The following is a 26,953-nucleotide window of genomic DNA, read 5'->3' as shown; positions in this document are numbered from 1 at the left end:
TAAAAAGCAATCGATGGCAACTTGGTAATAAGAAAAAGACAACAGCAGTTATTAGAAAGGACATAATCAGATAAGCAACCATATTGAAGAACCAATGATATAAATGAATCAACAACCAAGAATGAAACGACTCCAATATATGAACTGACGACACTTCATTTCCACTAAAATGACGATAAACTCCACTGGCTAATCAAAGACATTCTTGGTTCCATGTTAGCACACATCATAGTAACGAGAATCGCCATGAAATCGCATGAATCGTCGGTTTGGTGATTCGATTCATGGTTCCCGATTTTCTTTTTTGAAAAAAATCACTAAAATCACCTTTGTGAATTGCGAAAAATCAGCCGCATGAGTAGGCAAAAAGTCAAATTTTAATAAAAACACATTTTTTTTACATTTTTTTTTGCCTTTCCTTTTTGTTTTAACACTAAAGATACATTTCATGAATCTTCCTCTTACATACATTTATGATTTGATGTCTTATGGATCTTCATCTTCAATACATTCCATGATTTGACTCATTATGATCCTATGATTTCTATTTACTTCAGCTACAATTTACATTTTACATGTAATGTAGTTACGTATGTGATGCATTTATCATTTATGTTCCATGTTTATGTATGTTAGCTTCTATTTGATGATGTTATAGTGTGTTTGAGTTATATTCAATAAAGGGTGCATGAAATAAGTTTTAAATTGTTAAAATCTCTAAATTTCAAGGGTTTTTTTAATGTGACGATTCACAGCTGATTTGATTCAGCCTTGCCAATTCCGATCTGATTCCGATTCTCATTACTTTGGCACACATAGATGCCAAAAGATGGAACTCCTTGGATGCATGAAAACAATAGGAGAGAAAGGTGAATCAATGCACAATATAGAATCACAAGAGCGGAAGACAAAAATACTATCATAGTTCAAGCCCAACAAAATCATCACAAAGAGTATGAAGCTATTGAACCAGGTCCAAAAGTGAACAAACGAAACTCCCTTATTGTTGTTATCCGTCCTCTACTTTGATACCATGTCAATCTTATGCCCAGGCATAAGGATAAACAACAAAAAACAAAGAACAAAGAACACTAAGACACAGAAAGGCACAACAATTTATCCTAGGAAAACCCTCGAACTTGAGGGGAAAAACAAAGCCACCAAAAAATGTATCTCTTTTATGAAGTAATAGAGGTTTGAGTACAATGCTTCTAACTGAATACAATACTCATCATACAAAGCAATGATATACATCTAGAATTTAGAGAGACTTCATATCATAACCAAAAGTCTCTTCACTTTTCAAATGTGTGTCTATCCATATTTCCAAATGCATGCCTCTTCATACTCTTAAACGCATGTCTTCACATTTCCAAATGCAAGTACATGAAAGAGTATCATGCAGATAATCAGTATATATCCTAAAGCTACAAAGATCAACTGAAAGGGGTACTTAGAGACTGGTATTGGTACTGGTATAGCTTACCTTGATGAAGAGGAGATGGGAGGTACTTGGGGACCCCATTTTTTTCCATATAATTTTATAATTTCCAAAAATTATCATGACATACAACTTTAAATACAAGAACAGATGTAAAGCTTACCATTAACTTATTAACTTTAAAGTCAAAATACGCAAATGTCAAATGTCATTATGTTTATGAGTCAGAATTCAAAATTCACATTACATATTTCATATTAGACTATCATTACATATTGAAATTCAAAAATATTTATAGTTTGATGCGATGCCAAAGGATATGAGATGCCCAGTTATGAAAGCTTTAAAATTCTTCTAAGAGTGGAGAAGGTCTACATTATTTCCAGCAGTTGAATTGATGTTATACAAAGACCTCTTATTACCATTCCAGTAACCTCCTTTAAAGAACAAAGGCTGAAAAATCGTGACTCTACAAGAAAGTGAATAACTGAACACCATTGACGAGTCTTTCTGGAGAAGCAATTGAACAAATCAATCAGAAGACTGTAATGGATAACATTATCATTACTAATGGATAAGTATTAATGATTTAGCAAAGGTGATGATAGTGGATAGAAATCAGAGTTTTTCCTAACACCTTATGCCCTAATTTTTCTGGTGGGGGACGTCAATTTCTCATTGGGGGACTTTGGAAATAGCAGCCCGAAGAAACCTGTATGTTGAGGCGTCTCTGGAGATGTTTACGGTTTCCAAGGGTAGGAAATGGGTACCCTGGTAACTATGATATTTTTAAAAGCAGAAACGAAATCAACTAATAGTCTAATTTAAATATATATATATATTGCAGAACAACATTATGACACAGGCACTATGAAGGTGTGTGCTTCCCTACTAATTGACACTGTATGGTATACGAATGATATTAACACTGAATGCAAAAGAATGGATCCCATTCAATGACAAAAAATGGATCCCATTCGATGACAAAAATGCCATAACAGTACCATGACACAGTCACTGTGAAATTACGTGCTTCTCTGCTAATTGGCATTGTATAGTAAAAGATGATGTCAACATTGCATGGAAAGAATGGACACCAATGAATAATAAGAAAGTCTAAATTGTACATGGAGATTCCTAAAAATATGATTGCATGTTTAAATCTGTACATAGATTACAAAGCCTGAAAAACTTAGTTAGAAAGAGTTAACTGCTGAGGAGGGAAGGTGAAAGTTAAAAACATGAGCCCTATATTATAAGATCCTCCGCCCAATACACAGCACCAACACCTAATCCTTCTAGGATGAATTTATCCTTGAATAGACACCAGAATAAACTAGAGACAAACAATAAAAGTTGTGTTGCAAGATTCTCTTTCCATTACACTGCACCTACATCCATTTTTTCTAGGATAAAGTCATCATTTGAGTGGCAGTAGAATAGACTGGGACAGCCCCTTAAAAGATGGGTGCATTTCTTGTAAAGAAAAATGCACCCAATTAAAGAGTCAACTTAAAGCCCCTTCCATACTAAGAATTGCACCAGCAAAATAGACTATGAACCAAATTTTGTTTACTTGGGCTACGCAGACAAAAAAATTCCAACTATGCAAAATTTGAGGACTTTAAAACTAAATCAATTTCCACAAAAACAAATATTTATGCACCATGCATTTTAAATTGCAGCCAATTGATGGATTTGCACAAAGGATAAATAATGCTAATTGATGGATGAATGAGGATATTCTGAAATAAGGGCATGAATAATGAAAGATACTTTAAAGAAAACGCATTATCATCTAAACAAAAATCTATATTACTTAAAGAGGAAACATTCTGGAAACAGAAATCCAGAGAACAATGGCTGTCCAAAGGAGGCAAAAACACTAAATTTTTCCATAATAGCACAAAAAATGAGGAGGAATATTAATATGATAACTAAAATTAAGAACTCTCAAGGAAAAATAATTGAAGATCCCAAAGAGATAGCAAATGACGCAGTTTCCTTTTTTCAGATTTGTTAAATAGTTGAGAATACTCTGATTTAAAATCCCAAAATTGACTCTTAAATTGCATTCCCAAAATTATTACCAAGGGGGACAATATGATGCTAAATAAATCCTTCTCAATGGAAGAAATCTATATTACTTAAAGAGGAAACATTCTGGAAACAGAAATCCAGAGAACAATGGCTATCCGAAGGAGACAAAAACACTAAATTTTTTCATAATAGCACAAAAAATGAGGAATATTAATATGCTAACTAAAATTAAGAACTCTCAAGGAAAAATAATTGAAGATCCCAAAGAGATAGCATATGAGGCAGTTTCCTTTTTTCAGATACGTTAAATAGTTGAGAATACTCTGATTTAAAATCCCAAAATCGACTCTTAAATTGCATTCCCAAAATTATTACCGAGGGGGACAATATGATGCTAAATAAATCCTTCTCAATTGAAGAAATTAAATCAGTGTTCTTTCAAATGAAACCTGACAAAGCTTCAGGCCCAGATGGCTTTCCCCCTAACTTTTTTCAAAATTGCTGGCCCTTCTTAGGTAGAGATCTTTGGCAGGCCATTGAAAATACTAGAAGATCCGGGAATATTTTTAAAGAAATAAATAATACTTTTATAACCCTTATTCCCAACAAAACTGAAACTGAAACATTTAGCGATTTCAAACCCATAGCACTTTGTAACACAATATATAAAATCATGTCTACAGCCATAGGTAATAGGATAAAGATAGTCCTTCCAAACATCATCTCGGAGGAACAAACATAATCATTCAAATTAGATGTTCAAAAACCATATGATAAAGTGGACTGGCGCTTTTTATGTAAATGCTTGGAAGCCTTTGGCTTCTTGAAAAGATTGATAAACCTAATTTCCAACTTTATCTCAACACCCAAAATATTGATTCTAGTCAACGGCTCTCCAGAAGGTTTATTTGATGTATCACCTATTTCCCCTGTCCTCCTTATCATTATGACGCAAGCTTTTCAGAGAATGATAAATAACATCCATTCTTCTAATAAATATCTAGAGTCAAAGTCATGAATGAGGTTCCCAATATCACTCATCAACAATTTGCGGATTATACTATCTCACCTGCCAAAGCAACCAAAGAGGAAGCTCTCAACCATAAAAAAATTCTAAATTTCTATATGAAAGCCTCAGGACAAGAAGTAAATGCTGAAATATTGAAAATCTTTTTCATTAATACCAAACAGCTGAAGGAAAGGGAAATATGTGACATTTTGCAATACACAAATGGAGTATTCTCCTTTAAATATTTAGGTTTTTCTATTGATAGAGATAATAGATCAACCAAATGTTGGAACCCCATTATTAACAAATTTGACCAAAAAATGGAAAATTGGAAGGGTAGATGGCTTTCAAATGTCAATTGTCTCACAATGATTAAAGCAGGTTCTATCCACCCTACCTTCTTATCAAATGTCATGTGTACCCTTTGCTTCCAAGGCAAAATCAGCCATTGAGAAAAAAATAAGGAATTTCTTCTCGCAAGGTGCCTCAAACAATAATAAAATGGTATTAATAAGATGGGATAAGATTTGCAAACCTTACAACAAGGGTGAGCTTGGTATTAAAAACTAAGTTCGCAAAACAAATCTATGGGAGCCAAACTTGTCTCGAGGATGTACAATAACCCAGACAGTAAATGGGCTAAAAAAAATTATCACAAATACGTAGACCCCAATGATAGAATAAATCTATTTACGACTTCAAATCCTCCTAAAGGATCAAAAGTGTGGAATTTTATGCTTGATTGTAGAAATATTATCTCTGAAAAACTTTCATGGGATATAGGTTTGGTTAACAAGGCTCTCTTTTGGGATGATTCAAGGGGGGGACTGCTCTCCTCTTTCCAATTTCATATCCTATAACATTATGAATCTCGAAAAAATTACAGGGAGAAACTTGTGATAATTATATTGAATTTCCTAACAACTAACCTAGTATAGACTGGTACTAGATATTTTTTAAAGATACCCCCATCCCTGCTTCAGAAAAAAGATGAAATTACTTCGATCCTTTCATCTAGAACCATCAATCCCAAAAATTCTGAACATTCCCTTGTTTGGATAGGATCTAAAACTAGATCATATAGGGTCAAAGATGGATTTCAATCATTAGTCGATAAACAAGACTGGCAATCTAGTGACCTTCCTCTACACTTGTGCTGGGATAAACTGTGTCTTCCTAAAGCCTATATTTTCTTGGGCTGCCCTCCAAAAATGAGTACTCACAGTTGAGTGGTTCAAAGATAGTGGTTTTGCTCAGGTCCTTCTAGATGTGTTCTTTGTGAAGCTCAGGAAGAAACAATAGACGATATACTCCTAAATTAATCATACACTCAAAAATGTGGCTATATCTTATCCAGGAACTGCAATTCAAATTTCCCCTCCCTAACAATTTATTCAATATATTTAAAAGTTGGCCAACCACTACTAATCAAAATACCTTCTCTCCCATTTGCAAAATTGCCCCCTCAATCTTGATTTAGACACTCCGGAAGGAAAGGAATCGACACATCTTCCAAGATAATAAGATGGAAACTTTACACCTTTTAACAAGATCGAAGCCAGCATTGTGGAGGTTACTAATAACAAACTCAAATCAATTACTGCATCAGATAATATATTTTCTCAATGGGATCATGAAATGTCCAAAAATTGGCATTACCTTAACATTCCTCCTCGGTATGGGCAAGGAGGCAAAAAATCAGCTTTAGACACAAAAAAACTAACAATGAACACCTCCTCAATCGAACTGGCATAAATTAAATTTCGACAGGATGTCCAACAGTGATCTGGGAGACAATGTTATTGGTTGCATAGTCCACAACTGGGAAGGATAATTTATGGCAGAACTCCCAAACCAATTGGTATTGCCACCAATAACTCAGCTGAACTTGAAGCCCTTTCTGAAGGTCTATGATTGTGTCGTAAATTAGGAATTAAAAACTTAGAAATAGGAGGCAACTCTTAGATAATCATTAATGCTTTGAGAACTGGCTCTACTCCTAAATGGGTCTTAAACTCTAAACTTCAAAGGATTAAAGAAATGACTAAATTCTTCAACAAATTAAGCATCAAACATATTTTTTGAGAAGGTAACATAGAAGCAAATAAATTTACAAACATAGGTGTTGAAGGTTCTTACATATGTAAATTTTCAAATCCTTTTGTTTAAGATTTCTAATCTACTTTATTCATACATCATTCCTACTAAACTCTAGCCTATACAGCTGCAACTATTGTCAAATCTAAAACCAAGGACTTTAAAAAAAAATCTAACCCAGATTCCAGTTAAGAAACTAATAATCTTCCTTGGTCACTTGCAAATCAAACCTATACTCATGGATCAACTTAAATCAACTATGTTGTTTTAACTCTGAACACACATTAATGAACATATATAAAGAGTAGAGTACTATATATATATATATATATATATATATATCTTAGTTGCTGGATTCATCCCCTGCTGCCCGGATTCGGGTTCGGGTCCGTACGGGTCCGGATTCGTCCCTGGGTTCGGTTCAGGTCCGGGCAGGGTCCTTAGTTTTGACTATGGATTCGTCCGGGTCCTTGCTGAAGCGAACTCAGATGAACCCACAGCGAACCCAAGGCTAAAACAACATTAAAATTTTAATTGTTTTCTTATGCAACTCTCAAAGGAACTTAATAAAAAACATTTCACTCATCTAATCCCTTATGTCAAGGAGGAGGACAATGATATAGCAGCATATGGGACTAGTGGAACCAGTTTGAGTTCCAATGATGAAGATCTAGATATAGTTGCAGTTGGTGATGAAGCCATTGATTCCTCATTTTGTGATGATCCATTTGACCCTTGAAGGGCATTTGATACTATGATTATTGATAAACTACTAAAAACTTGTCATCTATCATCATGTTTCAATCTTTATTACTTGATGAACTAGTCTTTCTTTTGCAATTTAGTAATTCAATGTATTATTTGATGAACTAGTCAATGTTTTGCAATTTAGTAATTCAATGTATAATTTTCTTTACAATCATGAAGATACATTAATGAGCGAGTATTTAATACTTTTAGATTCAGGTAAAAACAAATTTTGAAGGGACCCGAAACCCTTTGGCATTTGGCATTGATCAATGATCAAGCAACAATTGTTCATATTGTGAAATGACTTTGTTTTGCAACTATGCATGTTTCTCTTGTGTGTGTGTGTTTATATATATATATATATATAGAAACATGTGTGTGTGTGTTTATATATATATATATATATATATATATATATATATATATATATATATACACTCACGAACCCACCCACGAACCCAAATGGGAAAAAAAAAAATGGCCCGAATCCACGAACCAAACCCCAAACCTGAACCCGTCCCCGAACCCGAATCGGCAACTTAGATATATATATATATATATGTAAACATAAAGAGAATCTCTTAAAAAGGATTGCATTATGTTTGCATATAAATATATTATTATAAATATATATAAACCACACTAAATTTTATATATATCCATTAATATACTCCTCACACCCAAATATGTTTATTCAATAAACCTATTCAAATATTGTAAATTTTATCTTTATTTATTCAAATGTGTGGAATATTCAATACAACCTATTGAAATATTGATTTGATAAATATTTTACACAAGGATAAAATTTATATATGTATGTTATCTTATTTGAATATTCTCTCAATTTTTCTTTTAGTCTATAAACTTACATAAATAATATAACTTTTTATCTTTATTATCTAAATATGTGAAATATCCAGCACAATCCATTGGACTATTTGATAAATATTTTACACAATAGAATAGATAAGGATAAAATTTATATATTCATGTAATTTTATTTGAAAAATCTCCCATATAATGCTGATATTCTGATAAAAGGCTAAAGGCCAAGTTATTGTTCACAGGGACCTTCATTCCTTGAATTGATTACAAATTTGTGTTCATTTTTCCCTCATTTCCTTAGTTGACCCATTAATGCTTAACATGGTGATATTGAGTGTCTGTCCAATGCTACTAGAAAAAAATTGAGCTTTGACTAAGATCCAAAATTAATATTATCAAAAAGGAGTAATAGATAATAAGTTTATTTGATTCAATTGTACTAATTTATTAGCCTTTGTAATATAAAACATGTAATATAAGTTTCATTAATATAATTATCCGAATCAAACCTTAATCTGAAAGCGGGGAAGTATTTAAGACTTTTCCTTTATGAGTATTTTCATAGTAGAGATTATCGAAAAAACAAGGGTAAGCCACCGCATATCTTGAGGGTGGAAGAATCCCCCGAGTTATTGTATCCTTAAAATCAGTCAGTTCTAAGGCTGCAATAACAAAAGGCGAATGCTTCCCTGTTACATTCCAAATTTTGCCCTAAAATTTTAAATTGTTTATAGCTGTTGTTTATTTCTTCATGATCATGTGAAATTGAGTTAGTTAATTATAGTCATTGTATTGATTTAATTATCATATGAAAATGAGTTAGTTAATTATAGCCGTTGTATTGATTTAATTATCATATGAAAATGAGTTAGATAATTATAGCTGTTGTATCAATTTATTCATGATCATGTAAAAGTAAGTTAGTTAATTATAACCATTGTACATGTAAAGTTAGTTACTCTGACATTGATGAAATCCCTAACGATCACTCGATGATTTTTGAAATAGCAATTTATAAATCTTGAATTGATGTCTTGGCGAGAATGTTGTTTTGAATGATTACAGGAAGAAGAATGAAGAGAGGGGAAGCATTGCTAAACGGGGTCATCGGAAGGGGATGGTCGAATAGTTCAGTCATCAGAATCGACAGGTTTGACCTAAAACCATCTTGGCAAGGTTACTAGGACTTGGCAACATAATTCATGGTGGAACCGCATGAGCTATAAGTACAACATTATAATAAATAATGTAAAATAAACATAAATTCTTACCTTAAAAGAATTATCAAATATTACTATTATTTAATTATTATTTTACATTCTCAAATATGATCATATGTAAATAATAATAAAATGACACCAGTACATTATAAGTAATAATCCAATGATGCCACCCTATCATTACGAACACATAAGCATAAATGAGAAAATATAATAATAATAAAATAATTATAACTTTTAAAAAATAACTCCTCTTTCTTTCTTTCTCTTTCTTTCCCTTCTTCTTTCTTTTCTTTTTAGTCGATTTGAATGACTTTTGAATATGATCTTGTAACTGTTGGAAGCTAATAAGCCAAGATCATCTTTATATTAGAGCTTCCGAGTGCTCAGATTCATCATCATTTTTTTGCACACAGTTTCAAAGGATTACGGCTCCCAACGTTAGGAGGAAAACTGCATATTTACCTTCTGATTATTACCTCATTCTTTCCTTACTGCTCTCCCATCTCCCTATCTGCGGCCAAGCAAGGATCGAATCTTTTCTGTTTGCCGTAGGAGAGTTTAGGGCCAGTCTTTTTACAATCACATAAGGACTTTCCAATGTTTTTCTTAATATATTTTCATGTCATATCTGAATAAAGCCTTCAATATATGTATGTTTCCCCTTCATAATATTGAGCCAGCTGTGAGTTGAACTATCTAAATTGAAATCTGGCTGAACTTGAGTAATTTATAATTATTCCAAATTAATATATGTTGAGAAGCCGTCTATTTCCTTGAGTTTGTAAAATCAAATAAATTCCTTTGGTTCAGCTATTCTGTCCAGCATCTCACTAATAGTCTTTGTGTTAATTTAAAGTATCAAACTTTAATTATGCCACAAAACCTTGAATAATAACATAATCAGTATTTAATACAAGCATCATTATCTGGTAAATATGTATACACCAAGGAATTCATTGGTGAAATGTCGTACAAGTGAAGAGGTGTAAAATGGTTATGACTCATGAGCACCCGGGAATCACCTGCATGATAGCCTGAGAAGGTGAGGTGTAGAGAGAGTCTACACAGAAAAAGAAATAAAGGCATCAGATATGATTAATAAATTTAAAATTACATTAAGCTCATGCATGTTCCACTCATGAAGAATGTTGTCAAGCCGAGTGGTGGAGATCGGGTTTGTCGACCCACATTTTGAAATCCTTGGCCAGGGTGGAATTAGGCAGATTTGCCGAACAAGTGATCTTGTTGATTGTCCAAATGCTTCAGTTATTTTGTCAAATAACTATTGAGACTTCAACCCACCTAATTACTCTGATGGCTTGATTAATGAACATCCCAAGCCCAACCTCAGGGTGGGGAGGGCCGTTCTATTAAATTAGAATAAGTAGGGCTAAGTAATGGTCTGCGGTTGGGAAGTTAAGCCTATGTCAATGCTTCTCCTCTCACCAATGCCAAAGCTTGGACAACAAGTAAAAGAAGTCTTCACAAATTACACTGTATGTTCTTTGTCCCTCTAAATGTTTAGTTATTTCTTTTCAAGATGAAAGTTATTTACTTACAAATTGCTTTTGACAAATAGCTTCTACATTAAGAACATCTGTTACTTAATTTCAGTGAATAATTTGAAGTAGAAAAATGATTTCTCAATTTGATATTTCTTTTCAAGAACATCTGATATTTACTTTCAGCTGATTATGAAGTTAAATGTTAACATCTCATTTTGTATTCTCGGAAACTCGGTAGAATATCCAATGTATATTTCAGTTTATACCGTTGATGGAAATCATAGTCATGTGAAATGAAATAGGAAATCAGTTTTAATTCAAGAATAAAACTAGATAGGGAAAATCGGTATGTTACATTCCCTAACCCAAGAGAGCTAAGAAGAATGCTGAAATAAATCCCTATCTTAATATACTGCTATCAAGCAAGGATCCAAAACACTGAAGAAAGTGGAAGAGAGAAAGGAGGGCCGCATTCAGCCTAGCCTAGGAATGCACAGAAATAAGTAGACAGATACCTGATCAATAGGAAAATGCTATAAAGTCTAGAAACTTGATAAATATGGAAAAAACTACAAGCTAGGAGAAACTTTCATCCAAAAAGCCAAAAACACGAGACACAACCTATGAGCTCAATTGGAAAGGAGAGAAGAAAAAGCTAAGTTGCTGGTTCGAGTTCGGTTCCAAGTTCACAGTTCGAGAACCGGTTCGCTGGTTCGACAAAATTCTGGAAAGGGGTTTGGGTTCATTTGGGTTTGTTGGTACAAAAACATGTAAAAATTATAAATATATATATACACATCTTTATGAAGCATGAGTTAAAATTAGAATGTAGCATAGTAGCATAAACACATTTAAACAACAAAAACTTTAAAACAGCATAAACAATAACATATCATGGTGATCATACCATCATATAGTAACATAGTTCAATCAACTTCAACATCAAGATGACAAATTCAAAACATTTAAAATATCAAGTGCAAGTATCTTTGTTTCATGTTCAAGGTTTAACAGTAACTAATGGAATGAAAATCTATTAAAATTCTGAATTTTTAGTTCTAAGTTCTTCACTCTTCATCTTCTTCTTCATCTCCTCCTTCTCTGCCTCTACTATTACTTGCACCAACAAATCAATCTTCAAACTCCTCCTTGCACAACCGGATGCTTGCTCAAAAACTTATGTGCTCTCCTTCAAGGCAAAATAACCTATTTAGAAACATCAAATGACAATGAGAGGACACATAACCAATTAATAACACCTTTTTAGGTTACATGGACACCAAAAAATTATGCAAAATTGCAAATTAAACAATCAAAATTACTTCCGTAGCCGCGGGTTCGACCTTGGTTCGAATTTTTGGACGTGGTTCACCCGGGTTTGAACCAGGCCTGCAAAAAAGGACCCTGGTCGAACCAAGTTCAAACCGGACCTGAACTTGGAACCGGTTCGAACCACTTCGTGGTCCGAAGGGGGGGGGGAGTACCCATGCAACTTAGAGAAAAAGAGAACCGAGGCAAAACTAGATAAGATAATAATATTAGAAAGGAAGAAATAAACGAAACGAAAACGGGGTAATGCAGGAGAGAACCACTAAAGAAGACAAGATCAAAACAAAAGAAAGAAAAGACCATCACCTTCTATGAATATGCATTCTAATAATCTGCAAACTGAAGAAGTTTTAGATTATCCAGAATACACAATTGTAGAAGGAGGAGAGCAAGGGCAGTCTTCCAAGTATGAACATGGGAAACAGATATGAAAAAAATATTCAAAAAAGGAACAAGGAGGCATAAGGCTGCGAAAGAGGATCAAGAAAGAAAGGGGAATGTCCCTAGGAAACAGTCTCAGGGAAAAATGGATCCAAAGACAGAGATATGGTAAACACGAGAAAGATATCAGGGGTATACTGTTATGTTTGAAAACACTATCAAATTCACAAACAAACAATACCTTCCTAATATTATATATCCCAAGGACCCATTGCAGCGTAGGATAAGAGGAACGGGGAAATTAAGGCCAAAATTTGACAAAATTTGGAAGAGAATAAACTGACAGTCAGAGAGATGTCTGACAAAGAAACGGGGCCAAAAGAAAAAACCTAACACTTAGGGAAAATCGCAGAGGAATAAAGTAAGACGAGGGAGAAAAGAACAAAGGGAACATTACCACTCAAAAATATGCTGATATTCTAAAATTACATAGCATTATAATAAGATATTTATACCCAATTATATATATCTGCAAGAATATGCAAATTGAGAAATCTACATATAGAGTTCTCTAACAGATAGATACAATACAGGATAAACATATATTATAATGATATGGACCCTCTTATTAATACTCAATACTCTGCAGCACAGCCTCTTTAAATTATCTTACTCCGCGTCTCTTCCCATTTATTGGTTAGTATGGGTTTAAAAGCTGTCCCAGCCATCATGCATTTCTGGGGTAATGACACATAAACCCAAAGCCCTGACTGTCATGATGTTTGTGAAATACCGATATGCCTTGGGCCACGTTCTCTGGGCGGTTAAGAAAATGATGACTTCTCTGCCTTTTAATATCCACCTAAGTGTGGTTTCAATGAACTTCAAAATGAAAACAAACATTAAAGTGTTCCATAAGGAGCATCCAGAGATATGACGTATCCTGGGGCAATAACCCCAGAAAGATAGGACAGAATTCTAAGGACGGAAGACGATTTGGTGAAGCAAGCAGTATTAAAAGCCTTTGGTGAGAAGCATTCTTGCCAAACATATTATCCTACTGCTGTTTAATTATGATGATTGCTTTCTTCATATACATACTGATTATAGTTTGACTTCATTCAAGACTAACTTTTATTTAAATTCTGAAAAATGGGCCATTATGGATAGATTAACAAAGCTTATTATAGCCCTGCTAATCTCTTACCTAGCATTATTAGCAGTTAGATATGAGATTACCAGAGTACAATAAGCTGTCTGATAACATTTTGGCATAAACATCTTATATCACTGAAAATTCTTGTAAAAACTTAATGGGCCATTATGGATAGATTAACAAAGCTTATTATAGCCCTGCTAATCTCTTACCTAGCAGTATTAGCAGTTAGATATGAGATTACCAGAGTACAATAAACTGTCTGATAACATTTTGGCACAAACAACTTATATCACTAAAAAAATTTGGAGATACTTACATCACAATTCTTTTTAGATCATTAGGAGGTGTAACAGATTATTGTATCCTGAATAATCTGTTACCTGGATATAATTGGGGCAATATCCAGGTAAGAGATTATCGGGATACAATAGTATGGCATACCGCTTAATAATTGAAGGCTTTGATTAAATAGTTTATAGATATTCCAAGACTCAACAAATGTTAGAAATTAAAGTTTCCAATTTTCTAAATAAATCTTATTTAATTAAATATTTTTCCAACCCACAAATTGGTCTAAAATTGTTATCTAGTTTAAATTTAATAAGAGGAGTCTTTTGTTCCTTTATTTTAATTATATTCTAGAATTATTCCTGAAAATTTAATAGACTGTGCTTTATCTCAATGAGTTTTATCAGGTCCAATTAGATAATATTTTAATTCTAGTTACTAACATCTTCATCTAAGCCGCAAAATTGAGGAAGTCTGAGGAAGATATCTTTTCAGGAAGACAACAAGAAGGCATACAAGCAAGAATAATATCTAACATGAAATATAAAATGAAGATCATTTAATGTAAAGTTCAGTTTCATATGTAAAAAGGAAATGTCCTTTCCAATCAAATTGTACAATGAGGAATGCCTCATTATTTTATTTGCAAAAAAAGGAATGCCACAAAATTTTATACTAGAGGTTTTTCTTGCCATACCAGAGGTTTTTCTTGCCTCCATTCTTTTCCTCCGATGCCCGCATTGAATGAGGGAAGATGTAAAAAGTAATAATATTAATAAAAAAATTTAAAAATTAAAAAATAAGGCTTTTACCATTTATTTATCAAAAAAACCTAGGATATCAATCCTTGCAGGGGGACATTGGAAACCGAGGTGGAGGTGCACGTAAGCCCTACAGGTGTCACCCTGATGCCACCCACAAGCATCCAGATGCAAACAAAAGTATGTTGCCCGGATGCCACCCACAAGCATCCAAATGCAAACGGAAGCCTGCCGCTTGGGTGCCACCCACAAGCATCTAGATGAGGAAGGAGGTCTACAGCCCGGATGCCTATGGGTGGCATCCAGGTTGCACCCGCAAGGCATCTAGGCGCTTTCGATTGCCTCCACATGCGTCAGCCCAAAAAAAAAATTAAATGACTTTTCACTCAAAAAATTTAAAACATGTGTGTTTTGGCACTGTTATAACATATTTGCTTTTGACAAACCCTAAAACAGCCCTAATTGAGGCCTTTAAACCATTCAATCATCATTTTGTTTGCAGTTGGGTTTGCTCTTCTCATTTGACTTCCATTTTGGCATTTTGAAGGCAACTTTATTTTTTCGAAGAGGAACAATCGTAGGGCGGGAGTTGGCTTCCACAAGTTCACTAAAACACTAAGAGGTAAGTCTTTAATCCCATTCTTGAGTGTTTCAATAAATTTTTAGAGATTTTGACGAATTTTTTCAAGTTTGTGAAGAAATTTTTCAATTTTTTTTTTTTAAGAAACTTAGAAACAAGTTTAGGTATCTATTTGAATGGTTTTGTAGCACTTTTTTTTACTTCTATGCTTGTTATTCATAGTTTTTTTATTGATTTAAATTTATTTAATTTCTTATTATAGAAAGAAACTAAATTGTATTGTGCAAGAATGGTCGCTACCGGTAGTTAGAGTTCAGTGAGAGGATAAGGTCAAGGTTCAGTGGCAAAGCGAGGAGGGGATAATTTCAAAATTGATTTAGGGTCTCCTCTATGAAGACATACAACAAGAATATCAAAGGTTTTAGGTGGTGGCTCCTATATTTGGAGTTGTAATTATTGTCAAAGGAAAGCCTTTCAATAGCTCTTATTCCCTCCCGGGTAAAACTTCATTTCATGGGCCCTAGTGGTAGAGGTTTTGGAATGTGCAAAGGTGTAGATGGGAAGGTGTTGTGCAATGCACAAATAGCTTCGTTTGTAAAAAAACAAGAAGTTGCTGATCATTTGGTTAAAAGATCAAAAATAATGTTATTATCAACCTCCTTCGTCAAAAAAGAACAAAATGAAACCACCCGCTGAAATGGAACCAATTGTATCTTCCAAACATCTATTTGTGCAAGTACCTAAACCGAGAGAAGAGAAAGAAGTTGAAAATAATGCATCAACCCGAAAAAGAGGCCCATTGTACTCTGCATTTAAAATGGAAGCAAGAGATTGTTCTGATAAAGCCATTGCACATTGCCTCTATGTTAATGGCCTTCCTTTCAACCTAGTAAGATCACCATATTGGAAGGAAATGGTAAGAACCATCAAAGACGCACCAGGTCATTACACAAGTCTTGGGTACAAAACGGTGCATACCACACTCTTGCAAAGGGAGAGACTTTCTATAGAGAAAGCACTTCAGCCCATTAGAAATGCTTGGAAAACTTCGAGTGTGACAATTGTGTCTGATGGTTGGAAAGTTAAAAGAAACAGGCCATTAATTAATGTGATATGTGATTGCAATGTCCCCCAAAGGGCCAATGTTTCTAAAGGCAGTTGATTGTAAAGGGAAGGTGAAGGATTCACAATTCATCTCTAATATTCTCATTGAGGCCATAGATATCGTGGTAGTGAGAATGTGATCCAAGTTGCTATAGACAATGCCAAAAATTGCAAGGGAGTTGGTGCTTTGGTTGAGGGTTGTTGTGACCATAATTTTTGGACACCACACATTGTACACTCAACTTGATCATCCAACAGATTGGCACTCAAATAGATTGGGTGAAGCAAATATATGAAGAGGGAGAGGACATACAAATGTTTGTGACTAACCACAACATGTCACAATCCATTTTTAGAACATACTCAAATTGGAGTTGCTTAAGGTAAATTAATTTTTTGTAATTATTAAATTTCATGGATTCGTAATTTACTTAATATTTATAATTTTATTGTCAATCAACATTTTTTTAACTTGCTTAGGTTGTTGAGACCCATTTTGCATCTCATACTATTGTTATGAGATGACTTCTCAAGGTGCAAGATGCTTTGAGTCAATTGGTCATTTGTCCTCCATGAGGTATGTGGAAGGCTTCAAATACAGAAAGAGCCCTAAAGATTAGGGGTATGGTCTTGGATGATAGTTGGTGGGCTCATGTGCAATATGTATTGGATTTCACTAAACCCATCATGTCTATGCTTTGCTTTGCCGATACAAATATAGCTTGCTTGATACATGTGTATGACTGCATGGACACGATGGTTGAGAAGGTAATACATTCTATACAAGCACATGACAGTGACCCTATATAATGTCAAGCCTTATGCAGTAATAATTCTTCATCGTTGGGAGAAGATGACTACCCCATTGCACCTCCTTGCATATACTTTATCGCTGAGGTATTATAGCAAGATAGTACTTTCTATGTTGGATAGAATTGCACCATATGCTGATGAAGAGGTTGCTAATGAGTGCTCCAAAGCTTTTGCAAGAATCTTCCAAGCTGGTGACATGCATGAAAAGGTGAGGCAAGAATTTGGCTTATTTGCTTTTAGAATAAAGCTTACTCCATTTGCAATTAAGGACCCAAAAAAAATGGGAGCAATCACATGGTGTTACATGTATGGTCAGCCATACAAGCATCTATAACCTCTTGCAATCAAAATCCTCTCACAAGTAAGTTTTGATTTTTGTTTTTCGATTACAACTTGTATCCTACAATCTATTGTTTTTCTACAATTTTTGTTATTCATTTACTTTTCGTTTGTATGTTAAAAATTAATTTTGTGAACACAATGCAGGTTGCAAGTTCTGCCGTTGAAAGGAATTGGAGTACATACTCTTATATCCATTCAATGAAGCGCAACCGGTTGGGGTCAAAGAAAGCTAAGGACTTGGTCTACATTCATACCAACTTGTGGCTTTTGTCACGTAAGGATGATGAATACATGGATGGGGCAGCCAAACTTTGGGATGTACTCCCTGAGTGTGCAAACTTGGATGCAACACTTCATGATCTTACTACAATGATAGATGATGGTGATGATAGGTCCATGACACATGGTGCATCTAGCGCAAGCAGAACCATTCTTGGTTCAAATGATATGGACCTTACAGCAGTTGGAGCTGAGGAGGATCCAGATGTTTTTTTCTTTTTGAGAATTCTTATGATTCTAATTAATGAACACTGAATCATGAACTATGTTTTTGATTTTGTAGTTTGGACATGGAGTCTAGAACATGAATATTTGTGCCTATGAAGTTCTAACTTGAAGTTTGAACTATTTAACTGACATATAAAATATCATGAATCTTGATCAATGGTGAAGGATCATATGATACTATCAAATGATGTATGTTTGTATATTTCTAAGTTTCTAAGTTCTTGTATTTATAAGTTTCTTAAATTCTTTGCATATATATTAATATTATATAATATATATAGACGTTTCCAAACGCATTCGTACCCAAAATATAAAATAAAATAAAAATCCTGCATCCCGTATCTGTTTCCGGTTCTGCATCCAAATCGCTAACTTAGAAAAATAATAATACTAGCAAAGTAGATGAAAAGAAGCAACCAAACTCAAGTGTCATAAGAGAAGAAATCACACAACAAAACAGTTGTTACCAACAAGGATCATTTGGGCATGTGATCTGTCAATGTCTCAGCATAAGTTGTCAATTTCCATGTATAGCTTCAAGCATACCTACCAACGAGGATATGTATTCAACTTGATCAAGCACTAGAACATTTGCGAAACAAATGATTTCACATGACAAACAGAAAAGTTCCAGCAGTGAACTCTAAACCATGTGTCAAAGCCAAGAAAATCAGCATTAATCATAAAATTGCATGAAAACCTTGTTATTCAGTGTTGAACCTGCATCAAAGAGAATTTTCAGATCAGACTTGCCAAGTACTCACATAAGATCGGCCCTAAAGCTCGTCAATAACTCTACCAAAAATAAAGACAAATTTACTTCGAATAAACTTGGCATCAGAACAAAACCATCCATTAGTACTAGGCGACCCACCAAGTACGTTGAGAGATTTGCATCTGTGTTCTGAACAATCCTAAATAAGGAGTAACATAACGTGCACATGAATGCAGACTTATTTGTGTAAGATTCCAAAATCGCCAATATAAACAAAGTCAAATCATAAGATTGTTTCTGTTTGAAGTTCACAAAATCTTTCATCCTTGTAGATCTATTGTGTCCTCCTTACTCGCCCATATATAAATATTGCTGATCACATTAGGAATATTACACATACCACCCAATATCACTCGCTCAAAGAAATCCTCAGAAATTTGGGATCTTAAATGCATTAGAAAAAAATCTAGCAATATCTGTGAACTACTTTTGGCACAACTGAAATTTCTAAACCTAGAAAGTGAAATGATTCACCAAGGAATTAAAAACAACACGGGTGACAAGTGCATCCCAAAAACTTGAAAGAACATGTTGTGACATTAAACTCATCAAAACAAAAAACTTTAGCTGGAAATCCAAGATTTTTTTAATCATAACTAAAGTATATTTTTATTATTTAACCATAGTTTTTTATTAAAGCGCTCTTTAGGGCATATTTCAAACAACAAATAATATCCAGAAGCAAAGAAGATTAACAGTTAAATCCTCAGCTTTCTGATGCATCTTACAATCTTAAATTTCAAGCACGGATAAAGAAGCCACAATATTTGAAATGATGACCATATCTAAAAAGCAATGCCACTCAATCATTGTCCTTTGTGGAGAGCTACATTTTGGAATCTATACATATAAAATTTGGACCTTTGCAATAACAGCTAATTGTACCAAACCCACACATAAGTCTTGCATGCCTTCTATTATCATAATACTAGTCAAATCACTTCCCAGGAAAAGACGTAAAAGGAAAACTCTTTAAATTAAAAACTCTGGAGATTGTAACAATACCTGTCAGGGAAAGAAACTGAATTGAAAGGACACATGTGATTAACTTCTTTAAGGTTCACATTGCTATAGAGCAATTTCTTGTTGCTGCTATAAATAACTGTTGGCCTGTCTGATGCTGCAAAAACATGAGTTGTGCTTTTAGAGCAAAACGTACGAAGTGTAATTGGTTTTGTACCCAATGAAATCTTCTTTCTATCAAGTAAATCTCCAGTGCTCATATCCAAAACATAATTAAACAAGTGTCCATCTCCAAGACCGCATAGTAAGTATGAGATCTGAAAAGAAAGCATTGTCATTAGATTCTCAAATGTACTAAAACATTAATATCCAAGAACCAATGGTCAAGGGTAAAATAATAGAACATACATGCAGCCAAACAAACTTATATAATTTAAAAATCTGACAGACTTCAATAATTAGCATACCCCTTCAAAACGACACAAGAGGACAGATCGAGGTGGAACATCTTCCCCAAGGTTCCTACTTGTAATCAATTCTAGATTAGGAAGGGAGAAAATTCTGATGCTATGTTCTTTCCATAATCCAACAACAGCCAAATCACTGCGCACCGGATTGTTGCCAATTGGATTTATATCAAGACAGGATACATCATATTCAATCTCCAAATGTTTGACCTCAGTTAAGGAGCCTTCTCCAATTTCCAAGTAAACAAGATTTCCCCCTCCAGTGGCAAGAAAAACCTATCAAATGCAAACAAACAGATCAGTTCAGCTACAGAAAACACAGCATCAATGTACAGAATGAAAAATACATTTAATTTTAATGTAAAGAAAACCTAACATCTGATAAATATAACCATGGCAAGAGCGATAATGAAATTAAGAAAAAAGTTTTTTGACCAGATAGACCAAAGATGCAACAATTCTATGAAGGAAAGTAAACTTTGTAACTCTTTAAACTTTGAATACATGAATCCTGTGAAATCAATCATATCAGTTGCTAAACACACCACAGGAAATCTATGCACAAGAAACATAATCTCACTATCACACGAACACACCAAAGCTAAAAATCAATTTACTGTAAGGGAAACTGCTAATACTAACAAGGAACTAGAAATATTATAAGGTACTGAATTGTACATAAGGGGAACTCAATTAGCTATTTACAAACTTCTGAGGATTTGATTTACAAAAATTTCCATGATTAGTACTGAGAATATGCCTAGGAATTAAGCAAAACAATATGCAATTCAAACTAGCTGTGTGAATCTGAAATGTAACTAAAATAGTTGGTTTTGGATATACAAGTCATCATACCAGCACTATACATTGAACAGGAACTTGCAGGCTTAAGATAAATTTCTTCTTGTATCAACATACCCATAAAGCATTTCAAAGGCAAATTCATGTATTTCATCTCTTATTCAAGGAGTAATTTAATGTTAAAAAAAAAGGCACCATAATACAATATGTTTCCTGTCTTTTAAATTTTGCAGGGTAACAAAACTACTTTAAGGAAGCTCATCCACATATGCACTCCCCAATCCCTGAGCTGACGAATACACAATTCATATTTAAAAACAAAAATCCCCATGCCAGAAAGAACTGTGATTTTGCCCCATATGCATCAGCTACGGCAAGCCACTCCATGATACACAAAATTGTCATCTGTCAGCAAGATTATTTAAAATTTAGGACACATTAGTTGTGAGAAGCCACTGTGTGCCAAATACTAAATAAATTAAAAGTAAGCACTGGGAGCAAGAGCTGTCTGTAATGTCTCCTTTTTGAGATTGCCCTAACATTTACCCTAGAATCACAAATTCCATTAAAATAAGAATTGTAAGATGGTCAGATATATAGCTTTACCATTACCAATTATAAGGCCTTTTAATGAATGTCCTGATTTAGGTCCGGCAATCACCAAATAGGAACTAATGCATATATACAAACTGACTATACTGTTAGTGTAATATAATCTGCCTTATGCATCATAAACTGATAACAATGAGAGTAAAAACACCAAATCCCATACCCTTGGCAATGAATATTAATCCATATTAAATATCTCGTCCATTGAATAGTTGTATCTCCTTTGCTTGGGAATGGACATATCTCTCCCTTGATCGCACCTTTACATTTATACAAATCGAGCTGTCTAATCTAATCAAACTTGTTAAGCTAACCACTGGCTTTGAGGGTTAATCATTGTTTGGCTAACTAATTAATTAATTAGCTAATTGCCGATCGGAAAGATATAGATCCGTTAATCCTCCTTCACCATAAGAAAAATATGCATTATTGGTATCATAGAATCAATGAAATACCTTCAGATATGTCGGGTCTCCTTAATGTTGATAAAATAATAAATATTAATCACTGTAGAGACACGCTGCATTAGTGTTTGATTCTATTTAACAACACCATTTAGGCCCTGTCTATATTAACGATTCATTTCCATTAAGTCACTGCTTTATAGTATAAAAAATGTAATCGTAGACCCTATTGAATGGTAATTGCTATATCATATGTGTTGTCTTTTATCAGCGAACAAACCTGCATTGTTTTCAGCTCCTACTCATTGCTAATTGTTGTCCCTTCCAAATGATTGAACCAATCATTTATTGATAATAATTATTATAGTTGGTCAAAGTTATTAGATTGGTTATTAATCTTAATATTAGTAATAACAAGTTAATATTATATTGGTCATTATTATTAATTAATATTAATGATAATTTATTATTATCTATTCGTTCATTTAGTTGTTAAATCCTATTTTAGAAAGGGGACCTTAGACTGCCTACAGCTTACATTTGCAATAGTGAGAAGTTTCATCACTAAATAAAATAAAATCATACATATTACATGCATTAAGCTGAAAGAAACACGTAAACACATAAGAAAATAAGTAACTGGAAGAACAAACCTGAGTAGCATTTGCCGTGGCTACAATGATAGAATATCCAGATGGCACTCTCCATTCAGTTAATAATTTTCTTGATGATGCACTTACTAACCTCACAGAAATGGCTGTTACCTGTCATAACAGTCACACTGCCACATCATTAAAAACAACTACACTATATAAACGAACGCAGTCTTATAACAAAAATAGAATTCATGTTTTGTTAAGGTCTAAAATATTATATTACTCAATTACTCAATGCAATGCCCTTGAGCAACAACTACACAAGACATTTTCAGCTCTTAGCAACCACAAAAAGAGTTTACCAAATTTAGAAGTCCCTCCTCGTTGATTTATTTATTGGAAAGCAATCACAAAAACATACATGCTCTAGACAAAGAAGAAAAGAGCTATCGCAGTTGCCAGTTGCCAAGTTCATGAGGTTGGCATAGTTAAGTCCTCTGTATCTCAAAGAGTGAACATGGTGTGGTGCAAAGCTAAATTTGATGGTGCTTCCTGAAAGAATTCTGGGATTTCAGGAGTGAGCTGCATATTAAAGATCATAAAGGCGATGCAATAACAAAAATATGCTACCCCAACAATGAAGCTGAAACATTGGCACTAAGGTATGGTCTGAACAAAGTGCTGAAACTTGGGTTCAAAACATTATGGATCGAAGGTGACTTGCTGCTCAGGATAAAGGTACTGTGCAAGAAGCAAAAAGCAGTTCGAGTCTTGATCAATCACTCTCCAACAGTGTAAGCATGTTAAAATTTTATGAAAAATATGCCGTCTCCCATATCTATAGGAAAGCAATCACAAAAACATACGTGCTCTAGACAAAGAAGAAAAGTGCTATCATGGTTGCCAAGTTCATGAGGTTGGCATAGTTAAGTCCTCTGTATCTCAAAGAGTGAACATAGTGTTGTGCAAAGCTAAACTCGATGGTGCTTCCTGAAAGAATTTGGGGATTTCAAGAGCAGGCTGCATATGAAAGATCATAAAGGTGATGCAATAACAAAAATAAGTTACCCCAACAATGAAGCTGAAACATTGGCACTCAGGTATGGTCTGACCAAAGCGTGAAACTTGGATTCAAAACATTATGGACCGAAGGTGAATTGCTGTTCACTATAAAGGTACCGTGCAAGCGGCAAAAAGCAATTGGAGTCTTGATCGGTTGCTCTCCAAGTGTGTAAGCATGTTAAAATTTTATGAAGAATATGCTGTCTCCCATATCTATAGGGAAGGCAATGCTGAAGTTGAGGAACGTGCCTATATAGCTGAGCATTGGATTAAGCACAGATAAAGGTAAAACCGTAGTTGAAAATATCACATAAAAATAACCAAATTTGTGATACATCACGCATCATAGCCACAGAGGAAATTATTGTCCAAAGTCTCAGCAGTAATTTTTTGGGTAAAAATTGTGAGATCACACGATTTTTTGAGCATAAAATCCAGTGATAAAGTGAAACACAAAAGTTTAGAGGTGAAGTCAAGTTTTCAACATTTCATAATATGATTATCAGTTTGAAGGCTGTGACAGACGGAGAGAAGGTTGTAACAGCCTATGGGATTTTAATCTGCAGTTGATAGTATTTTCCTTGAGCCGAATGCCACACCCAACTTTGGTTATTATTTTCCTTGAATTGAATGCCTGAAACAGGACCCGACATACAATATTTCAGTTTATTACATGATTATAAATTTAGATCTTTATATAATCTTTGAGTTTGTCAACAGTTTTATTATTATAAATTTATATAATCTTACAATTCTGATTTCTGATCATTATGCGATCAAAAAGAATTCTTAATAAATCTTATGCGATAAATAGGTGATTAAACTTCATCAATCTTATGGATTGATAAATGATTTATGAAAACAGATTTATAAATTTATGAATATAGCTTAATAATTACAGATTTATGCATATAGATCAATAAATACAGATTTGTAGGTACAGATTCTCTAATTCTTATACAGTTATATGATATATCTGTACTATTATTTATTTAATGTTCTCTAATTATTTATGTTGTCTCATCTTTGCTAGGTTCTCTACCTATTTTGATAAAAGAAGATGGCTGCTGGCAGAAAGAAGGGCATTTGTTGGAAACATGGGACAACAGGAGCAAATCGAAGAGATGTCACTTCTAACCATTGCACCAAGTATACGACTGGGGGCATAAGTGCACTCAAATATCATCTTGCAAATATTGAATGCCATGATATTACACTATGTGACAGTTGTCCAGAAGAGGCTACAAGGGAAGCATTAACAAGCCTTGAAGCAGATGTGCAAAATAAGGCAGGATAAAAGAGGACAGCAGAAAAAATGGCAGCTCCAATGTTAGATTTCTGTTATACAAGGTTGCAAACAAGAGTGTGGGCTTCATCTTCTTCTTCCATTGGGCCATGGGTAAGAGGATCGAAAAAAGTGGGTGGGCATATATCATAGTTTTAAGTTCCACATAATGCTTCAAGTGCTCAACGTGGATTACAAGGCACTGCATGGAGCAAAGAGATGCAATATGAGGCAAAGTCGGCAGTTGCTAGATTTTGGTTCTAGAACAATATTCCCTTCAATACTTAATGTAGTTAAGGATCAACTGATCACTGCAATGAATGTGTAAGGGGTTCAAGGCCCGAAGTCCTTATGAGGTGAGTGGGCTGTTGTTGCAGGATGTTGATGATTTGTAGCTTCGGTCGGATAAAAAAATGTGGCTAATTTCTATTTATTATCTATAGATATAATAGAAATTGATTCAGTATATATATAGTTTTTTTTTTTCTTTTTTTTTCTTTTTTTAATTCAGAAATTTAAATATAATATTTATTCTAAAGAATCTAGCACGAAATTTATGTCAAAGGAAATTTTATATATATATTTCCACATACATTATATGTCATATTATTATTACACACATATATTATAATCCTTGCAAATATTGAGCTCGATATTACTATTGTTCAAACAATAATGATGGTCGATTGGAAGAGGGTCCATGGAACCATCTCCACAGAGTGAAATGTCTCCACGCAATGTGGAGGCATATCCCTCTGTTGACATGCCCCAACATTCCCCACGGAGGTCTACTTATATTCGCTGGCTGAGACATTTGAGATACTACGAACACATACAGATCAACAGTCTTCAAGGTTTTCAATTGTTTCAGTAACAAGACAGCCTCCATACATACTATCCTAGTGTTAGTTACAGTTTGTATCTACTATATTGAATCAGACGACTTATAAAAGGAAATTCTGAGAAAATGTAAGTTAATAATTTTAGCAGAAAAATTCAAATTCAAAGCAGATAAATCTGAACCAATTTAACATGGTATCAGAGCAGGCCCTACTTCCAGGCCTGTGAGGTTTTATATTTTGATTGTGCGGGTGAGGGAATTAAAACTAACTTTAAAAGGAAATACATATACATTCATTACTAAAGCAAAGTTGGCCTAGATATATCCTTCAACAATTTACTTGGGCAGATTCTTCAGAGGGCGGTGATTGTTCATGACCGCACAAGATATAGTTTTTTCTACACAGATTTAATTTTTGGAGACTACGACCTTACGGAAAGCTTGAGAATTATCAACGAGACTATAGGAAAAAGATTATCAGGCAACAGGATAATTTGAAAGGTTATGATATTTGAAGGAAATGACGTGATCTCTGCCATGAACACTATATTTCTGAGATTACCGCAAATACTTCAATACCATCGACTCCTCTTTCCATAAAGGGTCCCATTCTGATGCAAAACAAATTGATTGACTCCAGACTTTCAAAAGTATGGGTAAAATACATATTTTATTGGGCCTATAAATTTCCATCGGTTAAGTGTTGTGAATATTTTTGTGCCAAAAATCAAGACTAAATATTGAAGGGATATATTTTGTACGACCCTTTCATATGTGGGGAACTCATTCTAAATACTATGACATTAACTTTGAATGTTCTACAGAGACTTCGAGGTGTTTATATATGAATTTGTGTAATCACATATTCTTATTTCAGGAGATGTTTATGCTGCATGACATACCTAGAGAATAAATGCAACTAGACACATAGATTTATCATAGACAAATTAAGACCATCTACTAAGTGAAGTATGTGTCAAACATGAGCATGTA

At 34.0% G+C, this 26,953-nt stretch overlaps 1 protein-coding gene across 1 annotated transcript in view; it reads right to left on the bottom strand.

The window, feature by feature from the left end:
- Positions 1–26,953, bottom strand: part of LOC149528795 (DNA damage-binding protein 1-like) — a 169,516-nt gene that overhangs the window by 12,034 nt on the left and 130,529 nt on the right. Inside the window, exons 14-16 of the mRNA XM_089810655.1 lie at positions 22,830–22,940; positions 20,363–20,638; positions 19,938–20,212 (exon numbers count right to left, since the gene is read on the bottom strand). Of these exons, the coding sequence (XP_089666781.1) occupies positions 19,938–20,212; positions 20,363–20,638; positions 22,830–22,940 (662 nt within the window). The remainder of the gene's footprint in view (positions 1–19,937; positions 20,213–20,362; positions 20,639–22,829; positions 22,941–26,953) is intronic.

The sequence above is a fragment of the Cupressus sempervirens genome, chromosome 11 (assembly GCF_028749045.1).
Source record: "Cupressus sempervirens isolate cs-2001-9-10 chromosome 11, ASM2874904v1, whole genome shotgun sequence".
In the NCBI taxonomy this organism is placed as follows: domain Eukaryota; kingdom Viridiplantae; phylum Streptophyta; class Pinopsida; order Cupressales; family Cupressaceae; genus Cupressus; species Cupressus sempervirens.
This window is presented reverse-complemented; position numbering and strand designations above follow the sequence as displayed.